This window comes from Glycine max, chromosome 8 (genome assembly GCF_000004515.6).
Source record: "Glycine max cultivar Williams 82 chromosome 8, Glycine_max_v4.0, whole genome shotgun sequence".
Lineage (NCBI taxonomy): Eukaryota > Viridiplantae > Streptophyta > Magnoliopsida > Fabales > Fabaceae > Glycine > Glycine max.
The window spans coordinates 11,186,291-11,202,100 of NC_038244.2; the positions used below are offsets into that span (position 1 = coordinate 11,186,291).

The 15,810-nt window shown below is 30.6% G+C and overlaps 1 protein-coding gene across 2 annotated transcripts; it reads left to right on the top strand.

The window, feature by feature from the left end:
• Positions 1-2,096: 2,096 nt before the first annotated feature.
• LOC100796457 (probable mediator of RNA polymerase II transcription subunit 26c) lies at positions 2,097-4,781 on the top strand. Of its 2 annotated transcripts, XM_003531351.5 has the most exons (10): positions 2,097-2,291; positions 2,415-2,758; positions 2,856-2,924; positions 3,013-3,095; positions 3,264-3,334; positions 3,453-3,502; positions 3,585-3,618; positions 3,696-3,820; positions 4,027-4,111; positions 4,219-4,781. In XM_003531351.5, the coding sequence occupies exons 2-10, from the start codon at positions 2,441-2,443 to the stop codon at positions 4,326-4,328; spliced, it is 945 nt and encodes a 314-aa protein (XP_003531399.1). In that variant the 5' UTR covers positions 2,097-2,291; positions 2,415-2,440; the 3' UTR covers positions 4,329-4,781. The 2 variants fall into 2 exon arrangements, with proteins under 2 accessions (XP_003531399.1, XP_014634448.1); XM_014778962.2 differs by having other exon boundaries at positions 2,239-2,758.
• Positions 4,782-15,810: the final 11,029 nt, after the last annotated feature.

Sequence of the window (15,810 nt, forward strand, 5' to 3'; positions counted from 1 at the left end):
AACTAACGATATATATAATATTAAAATTTCTAATGTGTATTTAATACATATATAAATTTACATAATAAATTTTATAACAGTTAATTTTGATCTAATAATGTATTTTTTACATATATAATTGAGCTTACGGATCCATATGAAACTTATGGATTAACATATGGATTACCAATATGTATGAGATTATATGTAAGAATGTTTTTGGTTTTTCCCTTTTACTATTGGATGTATTGGAAAAATAATGGGTGCAGAAAGAAAATCTCAAGAACGCGGGGGCAGCAATGGCCCAAGTTGAGGGTTAACGCGAGAAGCATGGACCATAAGAAAGACTCAGAGGCATTGTGTTTTTAGCTCTCCGCAGGTGCAATACAAACTGTCATTATTTTGATATTTTCCTTTTATCCTTTTTTATAATTTTTTATGTATATTGCCGGTTACTTAAATGTCATTCTCCATTACTCATTGGACAAAACAAATTCACTTGAATTGAATATGCCTGAAAACAACACTCTTATTATTAAATCCAACATCTTACATTATATTTTTAAAAAAATTATTCTGAAATATAACTTTATATTTTGAAATGAATTTTTCAAAATATAATAAAAGATGCATGATATGTGAGTGTATAAAATAAATGTCCAACACTACACTTAGGTTGGGTAAACAAGCTCAGGTTCATGGATTGTCTGCGCGGGTTACGGATAAATTTTTTTAAACGGTCTATGATTATGTTATATTTTTGGGCCCACCCTGCTTAATTCGCGGACTATGCGGATTTGGCTCATGGGGTCCGCGAGTTATCCGCAACCCGCATTAGATTTGATTTGTGTGACCAAGACCCAATTATATTAGGTTTGATTTTCTCTTTTTCACTTTAAACTTTTCTTTTAAAATAACATATAAAAAAATATATTAGATAAGATAAATATTTAAATTAAAACATGATAAAGATAAAGAAGGATAGGATAAAAAAATAAAAGATAACAGAAATAAAAGAAGATTAAGATAAAAAAAGATAAGTGATAACATGCTAAAAATCTTTATTTTTAATATTTTCTCGATCTTTTTTTTTCTTTTAATCTATCTTTTTCATATGTGTAAGCCATAAATAATAAAAATATCAATTCTTATCATTTAAGCTAAAAATAATTATTAAATAAATATTTATAAAGATATTTTAATTATAAAAAATAGGCTAATAACACTTTTTCTCTACCACGCAGTCACGCACACGCGCAAGACTGTTTCCCTTACAAGGAAAATAAAACTTGACTCACACTCACACAGTCACGTCACGCGACATACAATAGCGGCACAGCCTTGGCCCACCACCGCGCCACCACGCAAAGTACATCTCTTCTCTCCCTAGAATTTGTTTTTATCCTGTTTTTTTGGCCTCATTCATTTTTGTTGTATTCTTAAATGTGGAGATGGAAAAGACTGAAGCTACTTCAAATATGAAATCATTTGTTGTTTGAGATGTTCAAATTTCATATTTTAGATTTATTGCTTAAATTTTCTTTTGTTAAGACATTATTTATTTTATTGATGTAATTGATTAATTATTGAAATTTTATTTACATCTGTATTGAACTTAATTTGATTGTATTGTATTTTTATTAAAATTGAAATTCTTTTAAAACTAGACCCGCAGACTGGCCTGTTTGACCCGCGGGGTCCACGGGACGGGAGCGGACCAATTTAGTTAGTTCGTGTAAGAAACGGGACAGACTAGACCAATTTGCTGGCAATGCGGGCAGGCCTTACACGGAACGGACCGACCCGCTTACCCACCCCTAACTACAATACACATATCTCAATATTGCTTGCTATCATGTAGACCTGCCCAACCTAAACGGATTTATAAGAAAAAAAAGTTTAATTATTTTAGAATTTTAATTAGATCTCTGATTTATTATTACATCCTTAAATTTGTATTTATTTTTTTAATTAGATCCCTAATGTAGAGATTTAATTAAAAATAAATAAAAATTTACAATCTTGATTAAAAATATTGATAGATATAATTAAAAATTTAGTAAATATTCAGCCCGCAGAATAATTAAAAGTAAAAAGAAATAGTTATGACTTGAGGCGATTTTATTCTCATCTCACTTGTGAAATTCTCTTCACCTTTTGTCCGTTCATCTCCTTCCTTTTCTCCTACAGCAAACAAAACAAACAACACACGCATGAAAATAATAATTAATACTACTACTAATTAATATCCTCAACATAAAAAAAAAAAAGTTTCGCGGAATATACTTTTGCTTTCCTTCTGTTATGTGCTGGTGAGTTTCCCTCATTCAAAAGTTTTCCCAAAAAAAAAAAAAGACCGAAAAAGAGAATAGATATTTGGTTTTGTTTGTTTCTGTGGTGGATCCGCGTTCTCACACCAGTTCGGCATTGGTTAGGTCGATTTCGTTTTTCCGGTTTGGATATGGATTCGGAGGATTTCCGATCCATTCTGGAGAGCGCGGGCGTGGACGTTTGGGCCCTCATGGACGCGGCCATCGCGGTGGCCTCCGCCGACCACGCTCACGAGTTGAAGCGCCGGAGAGATGGAATCGTTGAGCGCCTTTACGCGGCCAGTTCACCGCCGCCGCTGTGTCGGAACTGCGACGCCGGCGACGGGGGAGAAATCAGGACGCAGAGCAGTCCCTCCGCGGAGGAGGAAAAGGATCCCTACGGAGGCTTGTTCGACGACGAGCAACGGAAGATTCTCGACATTAAAGAGCAACTCGAAGACCCTCACCAGGTCTTATTTCTCTTAATTTCACAATTTACGAGTTTTTTCTTAGCTTAATCGTGTTTCTGATTTTGTGTTTTTTTTCTTTTTAATTATCATTTATCAGTCCGAAGATTCGTTGGTGGAGTTGTTGCAGAATCTAGCAGACATGGATATTACATTTCAAGCGTTAGAAGTATAACTTCTTTTATTTCATTCAATTTGCTAATTGTTTTTTGTTTTCGGTTTACTGTTTTTAATTTCGTGTTAATTTAATTCCCTAGGAGACTGACATTGGGAGGCATGTGAATCGGTTGCGGAAGCATTCGTCTAATGATGTTAAGAGATTGGTCAAGTTACTCGTCAGGTTTTGGAACGAGCTACTGTTTTTTTTTTTTTTTTAAATACGAAGAATGAATGTTGATTGATACTGTATTTGTGTGCATTGCATTGCAACAGTTCAGTGGATGAATTTTGCTGGAGATGTTGCGTTTTTTATCGTTGACTCTTAGGTTTTGTGTGTGTGTGTGTGCAGGAAGTGGAAGGAAATTGTAGATGAATGGGTGAAGTTGAAGGCCCCGGGAGAACCGGGTACTGCTGTCATGGGTAATCTTAATCTTCGTTTGGGAAAAATTATTAGGTTTTAAAGTGGAAATTTGAATGTAGGGTTTTGGTTTTTGCTGAATTGAAAATGTTGATGATTCATTTGTTGTTGACATGGCAGCTGATGAGGACTCGCCTCAGCAGAGAATCCTACAAAATGGGCATCGTCAGGTTAAAGAAATCTTATTGACCATATGGAAAGAAGAGGTTTTGCTTGGCAATTTGGGTTTCTAATATTCTATTCCTTTTGCAGATTCCTGATTTTGCATACTCACCAAATCCACACTGTGAGTATAGTATCTCATTCCAAGCTTCTTTTGGTTTTTATTTTGTTGATGTAATAACATGTTTGCTGCTCACACAGATGGGAGTTTTGGGTCAGAGCGCAACAATATTGAAGCAGAACGAAAACCAAAAGCAATTCCTCGCAAAGAAGCTCCTTCAAAACCATCGCCATCAGTCACTACTCCTGCTCCTCCTACTCAAAACGTATGGATATGAATTTATAACCTTTCTGGAGTCTCTGACTTCTAAATGTGGCTCTACTAAAATTTGGAGGTTGTTGCTTCATAATCACCAATAAGTTTGAAACCAATGTACAATAAATGTGGAGCTTAGCTCCATTTTGTAGTGCTTATGCAGGATCATCAGTGTGTGTGAGTGAGTAGTCCTGACTCGTTTTTGAATGATTGCAGAGACAGAGAGAAAGCAATTTTGACCCGGATAGATTTGCTTCAGCCAGAAAACGGCTTCAAGAGAACTACAAAGATGCTGCAAATGGTAAAGTTTTTACTAAATTTAATTTTCATTCTCGTACATAGTATTAGTAGTACTTTGTTCCATGTACTGACTGCTATTTTGTCTGTGCTGTGGTGGGGGGTGTCTAGCCAAAAAGCAAAGAACGATTCAAGTGATGGATCTCCATGAGTTACCAAAACCCAAGAATGCCTTCCTTGGAAAAAACAAAGGCGGCACTGGTCAGGGAAGGCACTGGTGAGTGGTGACCCGTAATGTTCGTGCCAAAGTTCCTTGTAAAAAGGCTTTTTTGTGGGAGAGTGATGCCGCATAGTCCTAAAAACCCGGTTGATTCCTTTACAATTTTACTCCCCAACATAAAAATCCGTATGGTTTTATGTTTACTTATTTAATACTATCAACAACCCCCTCCCCCCCCCCCCACACACACACACACACAAAAAAGCATAATATTTTATGTGCCAAACTATGATTTTTATGAAATGTGGGTTAGTTGCGGAGCACGCGTGATGATTTCAGCATCTGAATGAGGATGGAAGGGAGGGGAGATGATTTTTTGGAGATTTAAACCATTGATTTTTTGGGTTGGAACCTGAGGGCATGCTAATGTTTGATTTGGTGCTCCAATAAGGATTGTTTAGCTTGATGTTTGTCTTTGTTCTTATCTTAATGCCACATCCAACAATTCTAGCCAGCCAAGTCAAGAGTTGACTACTTTCTAGCACTATTAATTTGCACGGGTCAGGGTCGTGGGGTAGTTTAATTGGTGCTATAATCAATAATTATTGTTCGGCCTGGGACCCTAGTACTGTAGAAAGTAAACTGATCTCAACAAATGAGTAGAAGAGGAGCGTATTTCAATTAATAATTCATGTGAACATCATGTTCCCTTGCGTCAAAGTGTACGTTTTGGAGGTTTTATTGTTTCGGTTGCTAACGTCACCTGAGTGTGCAACTATTTCTTTTCCTTTAGGAGGAGCATTAGGTTAGGTTGGCATAAATTGGGTAGTTGAGGCCCTATTTTTACTTTTGTGTGATCTCAGAATTTTTTTAAATTTCATTTTCTAAAAAATTAGTAATTTAAAGTCGATACTAAATTAAGAATACTTTTATAAAAATGTATTATTAATTTTCAAATAATATATATTTTAGAAATTAACTGTAATTTACAGCATTAATGATTAATTATTTTATTTAATGAGTATTTTTTAAACAATTTGATTTTATAAATTTAATAGTTGATTTTGCATTATAAAGTACAAGATTACCAATTTTTTTAATTCAAAAACATATTTTATATATTGCAAAGCTTTTAATATAATTTTTGTTCAAGACTTTAGACTTAAAATAATTCTTAAGCATGTCTTGATCGTGTGGAACTGGGAAAGGAAGTTGTAATTAACATGTATAACCTCTAAAGGGGAAAGTTGTGAAGATGACATTTATGTTCAGTGATAGAAAATGAAGTTGTATGGTTTTGTAAGGTCATTTTATCTTATGATACCCCCAATTATAAACAATTTAGGACGAATCAATTGAACCCGTTAGCTGCAGATTAAAAGTTTCTGCTTGATAAAAATGATGTCACTAATAATTTTCAAATTATTTTATTTTATGTTTTGATTCAAACATTCTTTTTCAGACAGTTCACTCTTGCTATCAAATACACTGAAGAGCTTGATTAAAACATTCCAAATTATTATTATCTGTATGGATTATTGTTACCCACAAAATGAAGAGTTGTGGTAAAAGAAAAAACAAGGTTGCTGCTTGCTGTACTTTCAAGTTGCTTCCTCCATTCATTTCGAAATACTTTTTATCTTTTAGATTGCTTATTCCGAAAATCAAAAAAAGGAGGTGCGGGAAACAACTTGAATGTACAGTAACAACCAAAAAACAATTGGGTCCATATGCTAGAAATTTAAAGCAATTTGCATTTGTAAATATTATAACTCAAAGTCAAAATATGTGTAAATTCCTAGGATGTTACCTCGGAATTTTGCCACTTTATATAGGCATTCGTATTGACGAAAATATAAGCAATATATATACGGCTGCTTTATAGTTGCTTATCAATTTCAGTTTAATAATAAATTTATATATTTTAAAATATTTATTACTATGAATTTTAATTATAATATAATTTATAAATTTAAAAATAATTATCTATTAAAGCATATAATTATATACAGAAAATATTTATTCAGCGTATTACACAACTAAAATACTAGTTTTTAAATATATCATCATACATTGGACTTTTTTTGTTGTTGTAATTTGGTTGGTTATCGCCATTTTTATCAAAAGAATGATGGAAGAAATAGGCCACCACAATAATAAATTCTATAACAGAGTAATAAGTATCGAAAATAAATTCCTCCAAATTTGCAAGAATCGGTGAGGAACACCAATGAAATATAGAGTGTAAAATAGAAATTAAGGAAAAAATAGAGACACAATTTGTTTAAAGTGAAAACCCCCTCAATGCAAGGGTAAAAATCACGGGTTGTCCATACCAAAGAAATTACTCCACTGTAATCAATGAAGATATAACAGAACTCTCAACAAGTGCACTAAAACGTGTTACAAACAGTCAAATCAAAACAAACACCCAATTGGTACAATAGAGACTAGAAGATAAAACCCAAAAATATAGAGCAAATAATGCGAAACACTTATCTCTCCCTATAGATATATTTTTCCCGATCCAATCGAAAAATTTAAAGTATCACGTGTATAGAACCTGTAGTCCAAAAATTAGTCTGATCCAACGGTGAACGAATCCGTAGTTGCAATCTAAAAAATATTCTTTAGTGGGTATGCGAAAATCAGAATGATTTTCCTTCTCCTTCGATTTGTAATTGTTTTTCCTCTCAAATAAGTCTCTCTCACTGTATCTCACTCTCTAATTTGACCCCTCTCCACTTACATAAGTGAGGCATACAAGTCTTCTCACCCAACAAATCTCGCTCCCCCCCCTCCCCCCAAACCATGTGGAGGTGACCGCCAAACCGACGATATGAGAGTAAGCTTCAAACTTTCCTCTTAGTAATGCTTCAGTCATCATATCAGCACCACTAAAGGATTTCACCTTCAAAGGGCCACAAAAATCTGAATGCACCAATTCAAGCAACTCAGATTTTCTGGAGGGAGGATGCTTCTTGAAGGATACTCTGGTTTGCTTACCAACCATGCAATGAGAACATTTCTCCAAATCTGCATTCTTCAATCCTAGAAGCATATCCTTCTTGGCTAAACAATTCAGCCCCTTCTCACTGATATGACTAAGCCTTCGGTGCCACAAAGATACCTCCATATCCATAGCATTCACACGATCTCTAGCAACCAAAGCTTTTGTCCAATACAACTTTAAAATTTTCTCCCCCTTGGCCACAACCAGGTTACCCTTGGTAAGTTTCCGCTTTTTAGAACCAAAGTGGTTATCATAACCGACATCATCAAGTACATACACAGAAATCAAATTGAAGCTAACATCTGGAGCATGTTTCACTCCTCTAAGTAGCAACTGTATTCCCATGTTGGTTTGCAAGCAAACATCACCAACACCAGTCACCTTGGACACGCCATCATTACCCATCTTCAAGACTCCAAAATCACCTGGAGTGTAAGAAGTGAAGAACTCCTTCCTGACTGTAACATGCAGTGTAACACCACTATCAATTATCCACATGCTCTCATCAGATACAAGATTAAGCGAATCAAGGTCATGGAGAATGACAAGATCATCACTGGTAGCAGTAGTCACACGGTCATCATCATGATCCTTCTCTTTTTGCTTACCCTTCTTGTCTTTATTCTCCTTCTTCCATAGAAAACAATACCTCTGAATATGCCATGTTCTGTTACAATAATGGCACTCAACATTCTTGTACCGAGACCTGGACTTGCTTTTTGCTTTTGTCTCTATCATCCTTCATATGTGCCTCCATCGTTTAAGCAAGTAGAAAAACAACCCCTTAATCAGGCTCTCATACCACTTTGATGGGGAAAATAGACCAACACAATAAAAAACTCTATAACAGAGTAAGAAGTAGCGGAAATAAATTCTTCCAAACTTGCAAGAACATGTGAGGAGGACTAATGAAATATAGAGCGTAAAATAGAAATTAAGGAAAAAACAGAGACACAATTTGTTTAATGTGGAAAATCCATCAATGCAAGGGTAAAAATCACGAATTGTCCAGACCAAAAAAGTAACTTCACTATAATCAATGAAAATACAAGAAAACCTTCAACAAGTACACTAAAATGTGATACAAACAGTCAAATCAAAACAAATCCTCAATTAATACAATAGAGACAAAAATATAAAATCCCAAAATATAGAGCAGATATTGTGAAACATTTATCTCTCTCTACAAATATATTTTTCCCAATCCAACCAGACAATTTGAAGTATCACACGCGTAAAACTTGATGTCCAAAAAACAATCTAATCCAACAATGAACGAATCTGTGGTTACACGTTCTCTAATGGGTATGCGAAAATGAGTCACTCTCTCTCACTGATATTTTACTCTCTAAACCTCTCTCCACTTAAACAAATAAGTGAGATATACAGACTTTGGGTCTTTACTCCACATAGGAAGAGAGTTCAAAAAGACAACAACTAATACATGTACATGTATAATAAAGTTAAAAAAAGTCTTAAAAAAAAAAATTTGTATTCTATTACATTCCTCCAAAATTGGATAAAAATAAAAATGATTGTAGATAATGAAAAAAAATGAATTCAATTACATCCTTTTCCGATGAACTTCATGTTAAATTGTAAAATTCAAATAATACTATCACTTATCATTTCCTTTCATTCTCCCCTATTTTATCTTCTTATCACCTATACAAATATTTCCGTAAAAAAAAAGTCACCTATACAAACATAACCTAAGGTAAGTGAAATGAGAAGTGATTTAAAGCTAGATTCTAAATTTGAGCTATGGTCTTCATTAAAAATAGCATTTATTAGTGTATTAAATTTTACACGGAATAAACACGAAAGCGTTACGTCATTGATGCAGTTAAGATTATTCTATTTGTTAATAATGGGCTAAATTAATGTTTATATACTTTTGAAGAATTAAATTGATGTCAACCTTTTTCAGGACCAAATCAATATCACACAAAGGTTATTCGAGGCTGAAATTAATGTTTATTTTTCTTACTATGTTTATTGTGAATTAGTGGAACATCACATGATAACAACGTTTCGATTTCACAAATTCACAAAAAATCAAATAAATTTGTACGTTACTTATTTATTGTAAAGTTTTAGATTCGTATAGTACAATATTTTCCTTATCAAAATATTTTTTTTTTAAAAATACTAGTTTTATTTTAGTTTTTTTTAAATAATTAGTTTTATTTTAGACGTGGATTATAAATTTATTCCAATTCGGGACATAAGCAAATTAAGATTTAATACACAAATAAATATTATGAAATTAATTAATAAATGTCTCAAGGATGTTAAATTAAGGAATATTGTAATACAACAATTTTATAGTTTGGTTATTTTTAACTCAACATGTTTTTAATTGTTAAATTTGGGTTAAAATAAAAAATGTTAAATTTATTATCTTAATTTAATTTAGTTATGATTTTACTTGCACTTACTAAATACAATTTTAAATTTTTTTATAATATTTTTAATTTTAATCTAAATTTTAGAAGCATTTAATGAAAAGAAATTAAAAGTATATAGAATAATTTAGGAAAATATAAAATAACTTGTATTTTAGCCTATGCATTGCATAAGATAAGTGTTTTCTACTTTTCTTTATATGCTAAGATTTATAATTTAAAATAAGTAAATATTTCTAAATATATAAATTATATTATATTATAATTAAAATCTACAATAGATAATTTTTAACATATAAATAATATTTTAGATTTATGATACATAATTTATGTTGTTATTTTTAATTATTGATAATTTTGTTTAAAAAATATTTAAATTCATGCTATAACTAAAGATGTTAAAAATGATAGTTTAAAAGATAACATATAAGATATATGTTATGAGTATATTTGAATTTTAAAGATAAATAAATATTGAAAATCATATTTTTTTAAAACCGTTTAATTGATATTAAAATTTATAAATATAAGAAAATATATCATATATATGTTAGAAAAGTGAGATTCATGACTTTTTTTTTATAGGTAAATATTCATTTTTTTTTAGTAGAGATGATTAATTTCACATTTTTTTTCTTTAACTATCCAACCAAGAGGATATTTAAATAAAAGGGAACGAGGGAAAGTAAAGAGAGAGTGAAAGCCTATACAGAGATACTAAAATATAGTTTAGCATGTGAATGAAGAGACTGAGTTTCCATGTTGGAAGTATTAGTCTTAGACTCTTAATTAGTATATTCCGGGCGTTGGTCGGCAGAGATTATGTTTGTAGTCTTTTGGACCACAAATTGTCAATTGCTTATAGGAGAGTGTCCATTAGTACCATACCATCTCTGGTCAAATTCAAAAACAAAAGAAAGGATGTTATGTTCAAAAAGTTTTGAAAGCTTGGCCAAGAAGAGACTACCATATATCCATCCATGCATGGTCATGGGTGGTATTGACAGTTGAATTGCCCAATTCATAAATTATACACACCCTACTTTAATTTCTATGTAACGGCTGTAATTGCAAATTCAATACATGTGTCTTTTTACTTTCCAAGACTGAGCTTTTCATGGTATCTTTCTGCATTGAAAATTATTATTTTTATTTTTTTTTACAGTTTTATAATTCATAAACTAATTCGGTGTACTTAACACCGGAATTCAGTATAATTATTTTAACGAATTGAAATGATTATGGCTAAATTAAGAAAAAACAGAAATGAAGATAAAAAAATAACGTGAGGATGGAGATGGTCATGAATAAAAATTAAAATGAGTCATCATTCATATTAATTTGTTTTTAAAATATCAGTTAAAATATCTCCATTCAAATTAATCGATCAATTTCATTGTGAGACTGAGAGTATAAGATTCACTCTCGACTCTCAAACCATTATGTGGTAAACTAACAAAATGCCTAACTTAGTCACATAAAATGACACTTTTTTAAGAAATCAAAATAAAGTTTTTTAAACTTAGAGATCCAATCGAAATTAAAAATAAATAACATCAAAGAACAAAAATATAATTTATCGAACAGAACATTGTGAGAAGATGTAACTAGCTACAAAAAATCAAATACAACTGGATACTTGTTTTTTGCCCTTGCGTTATTTTTGCCCTTGCATTATTGACGGTTGCCTTCAATCAATGACAATATCAATTTGTCTTGTTTCACCAATTGGGTATGCTTCACAATCTTAATTTGGAATATGGGTTTATTTTCATATCCTACATATATCAATAATTAAATGCATGAAAGAGACCCTCTTATGTCGATGGACTATCTACTATGTAGAGAATGGAGGAAAAGCATATACCATATCCTATAGTTAGGGAGCAAGGATAAAGGACAATGGAGCAATCTAACCTAGAAACCTACTATGTCAAGCACATTGATAATTAATTAATTTGAAAAGGACGAATAGTGTCGGAAGTGCGCAAACTTTGCCTTAAACAATTGGTTAGTGGCCATAATTTGTCGAGTGAAATTATGCATGTTCGTTGAAGCTAGTTGCTATCATCGAGAAACTTTTATATTTTGATGTTAACACCCTACTTAATAATTGAACTCCTCTTTGTTGCATGTGGCTTTGCTTCCATTTTTTTAAATGTGTGTTGAGATGGATTTATAGTTGGACCAAGAAAAATAAACAGGCTACATAAGCAGTTTAGAGATGCCACTTGCGTAGAAGAGAAGAAATGGTGCATGTGGTATAATTCATATATATGGACTATGGACTATGAATATCTTTCGTAGAAAAGGGGTTCTCGATCAACTATGTTCCTATGTAACTACACCATCATTGGTCATGTGCTCAATGTGCTATTTATATATATATGTCACTTTATTCTTTTTTAACAACTCGAATAAATGGCTTGTAATTAACAACGGGTCTTGATGGCTCTTGACTAATTGGCTTTAACCGCGCAGTTTTTAAGTTTGTTTCACACTGGAAAAGCTTTTCAATAAAGCCTTTTATATATATAAAAGATTTTTCATATGTATCATAACTCATAATTCGCTTAAAGCGGGCGTGATACGAGTGAAGGGACGTATCAGGAATCCTAAGTTTCTTTTTCTGGTTATAACTTCTAATCAATTCTCATCAAAGAGACATAATTAAAGGGGAATGAAACAAGGTTCTTTGATTTAGTTTTTTGAGGGAGAGGGAACTCCATCTACTTTATGTTCAACTAAAAGAATATTATCTTCGTCATAAAACTGATTAGAATTTAAGGGTATAGTAGTCGATATCTCAGCCATTTTTTATGTTGTTTTCTAATTAAAACTAGAGATTTATCTTGTTAAACATTTTTAATTTATTTTTTTATTGCATATATATAGTTGATTTTTAATTTATAAAAAAACATTTTAAAGGCAGTTGCAACCGAAAATATATTTGATTTTTTTTTTTAGTTTCTTATACAGATAACCTTTATAGGAACTAATTTCATTCCATACATGAATATGGATGCTAAATATGGGTGGTGAATATTGAATATATCAAATTTGAGTATATAAAACTACAAAATACACGCACAAAATATATCTGCTAGCTTCAGTGCTTAATTCATTATTGATTTAATTTGGTTGGTAGTACTTAATTAAGAGTATATGACATTAGATGTAACCATATTTTTAAAATGCGACATGGTAGCTAGGTATGATTGATAAATGTAGCCTCCAAATTAAGTATTGCCAAAATATGGATTTAGCCATTTTGGGAATATCCGGTGCTCTATGAAGCGCGTTGCAGCTTTTTCTCCGTTTAATTTTTTCATCAAATCCCATCTGTATCTGCATGGAAAGCAACTAGGCACTTATGACGTATCAGCGTCTCTATGCTTTTTTTCATCTACGTCCAAAAGCTACTTCACAAACGCGTGAAAAAGACTCAAGCACTATAATTTAGACCTCGTTGCCGAATTTGCAAGAAAGTAGCTTCCGTCTTTTTTCCTTTCCTTTTTTTCTCGTGTTAGCAAATGTTACACGAGGAAGTAAGGGCCAGTGCCTTTGTGGGGGCTATTAATAAACTACGAGTTAGTTTTTTTTTTTACCCTGATGATTGAAGACAAACATAAAAAAATTTATAATTATTTATACATTACATATGATATTTAATTAATTAAGTTAGACTCTCTTTGTTTTGAATTAAACTGAATTAAGATTATCTCACAAATTTTTCATTGAACACTTGAAGGAAAAGAAAATAAAACAAAATAAGTTTTTATTATAAACTAAAAGTAACTTATGCATAATAAGTTAATTTATATAATATTTTCCAATTATTTTTTTTTCAAAATTTGTTTTAATTTATACATTAACTAATTTATAAAAATTAATTAATTTTTATTATTTCCTTTTTCAATAAGTACATACTAAAACATTTATCTAAAATAGCGGGATTCAAATTTAACGTCATGTTATCAAATCGAGAAATGATATTAGTTACTGCAATAACTTCATCTTTTCTTATGTCATGCTTCTAGAAGCAGATTAAAAAGAAGCAGTTTACTTACCCTAATTAGGAGGCAAGGGCTTAACAAGACAAACTTTGCATGTTAGTGCAAGACCTTGGTCAATATATAGTCATACTTAGAGCCATGCCAAACTTTCGTACTTTAAGATTGAGTATTGTTTGTCTGTTAGGTAGGGAATGTGATTTAAATTGTGTAGGCAAAAAATAAAGTAGGTAATGACTAATTTTACATACAAGAATATGAAAAATATACGAATTTTAGTTAATTATCACTTTGACCGATGTGGAGTTATAAACAGCAGATCGAACCTTCAGTTGTATATCATTGTATTATTTTATTTTGACAGACATTATGCTAGCTATATATATATATATATATATACATATATTACGACTCAGTGAGAATATTATATTACATTGAAAAGAACTAATAATAATCATTGAATCTAAATTAAAAATAATAATCATTTAAGATTAAAATATTTAAAATTTTAAACTAAAATATAATACATCATCAAATTTTTAAAAAATTAATCAAACAACAAATAAAATTATAAAAATATTAATTATTAATTTCTAAAATATCTTAATTAATCTATCATTATCATGATTATCACATATATCATCCCATAATCACTATTACAATCATTATTATAATCGTCATCACTATTATCAATTGTCATTACCATCATTATCACTATTATAATTTTATATTATAAAAAAAATTATTAAAAACTTATTAAGTTGTATAAGTACAAAGATATACTTGAAACCAAATGTCAATTGATCCTATTTTTTTTAATCAGCAAAAGTATTATGTACTGGCACCAGTAGTGCCTCAATCAAATCCAATATGTTGAATTCAAAGTTAACAATTATTTAGACTCAAAAGGGGAGACTAAATAAACACTAACTCGAAATCACAATAAAGTACTTCCTACAAAATGAAACCACCCCCTAATAAAGTCCCTGCAATAAAGATACATGCTGGTTTCTCTATCCTATAAGATAAAAATAAGGCGCAAGGTATCAACTGATCCTATTTTTATGAGAATATTACACAATTAACAATTTTTATATAACTTATGAATTTTATTGATTCAACTATTTGATTACATTTTATAATTATACAGTATTATTTTGATTATTTGTGTTGAAATTTATTAAAATTGAATAATAATAAAAAAGTAATTATTTTTTTTGTGTTTTTATATATTTAAAAAACACATATTATGTTAATTATGATATATATGAATGTGATATTAAATAATTTTAAATTAATATAAACTAATAATATATTTAAAAATTAATATAAAATGTGGGTGATTAATTAAACTAAAATATAAAAAATATATACAGAAAGAGAAAAAAGGTATTTTAAATTGTAAAAATCTTAAACTTAATTAATTCAAACAAATTTAAATTTTAAAAAATAAGTTAAAAATGTCACCTGTCTTATTTTAATAAATGTAATTTGGTATTAAACCTAAGACTTTTTTAGACAAATTAAACCTAATACTTTTTTTAGAGGAATTAAACCTAAGACGTTATTTATATAGAGGATTTGACTGTCTGAATTAAGTCCCAACCAGACTAACGACATGTTAGATATGTATTAATTAAGCACTCAAAAGTTATTATAAGAAAAGGTGTTGAAAAAAGACATAATTGTATCTATTTTTGTCATTCCACTTTTTTTTTTTGTCATTCGACTAAAGCTAATAACTTGATTAAGAAATACGACCAAAGTTTAAATGTAAACACTAACATTAAAATAAATCAATACTTACCCGTAAAAGATAAATTTTAAGTTGTGACTGATCACTATTAGCAATTACTATCATTTCTTCAAAAACAATTGCTATCATTCTAGGCGACGTACATGTTTATAATTAAAGTGAAAGCCTATCTGTTTTAAAGTTAAAGTTGCATCTAGTTCAATGATTGAACTCATTATGAGTAAAAGTAACAAGATATACTACACTTAATTTCATTCAGAAGAAATCACAAACTCAACATAATTCGTGATAATCTCACTGATCAGTAATATCTAATTTAATATATAAGAAATTAAAGGCCCGTCTTTTGATAT

What these genes read in the sequence shown, in the direction of transcription:
- LOC100796457 (XM_003531351.5), top strand. Translation starts at nt 2,441, where the DNA reads ATGGATTCGGAGGATTTCCGATCCATTCTGGAGAGCGCGGGCGTGGAC. An exon ending in ACCGGGTACTGCTGTCATGG is followed by an intron (nt 3,335 to 3,452) that starts GTAATCTTAATC and finishes TTGACATGGCAG; the next exon opens with CTGATGAGGACTCGCCTCAG. An exon ending in CTACAAAGATGCTGCAAATG is followed by an intron (nt 4,112 to 4,218) that starts GTAAAGTTTTTA and finishes GGGGGTGTCTAG; the next exon opens with CCAAAAAGCAAAGAACGATT.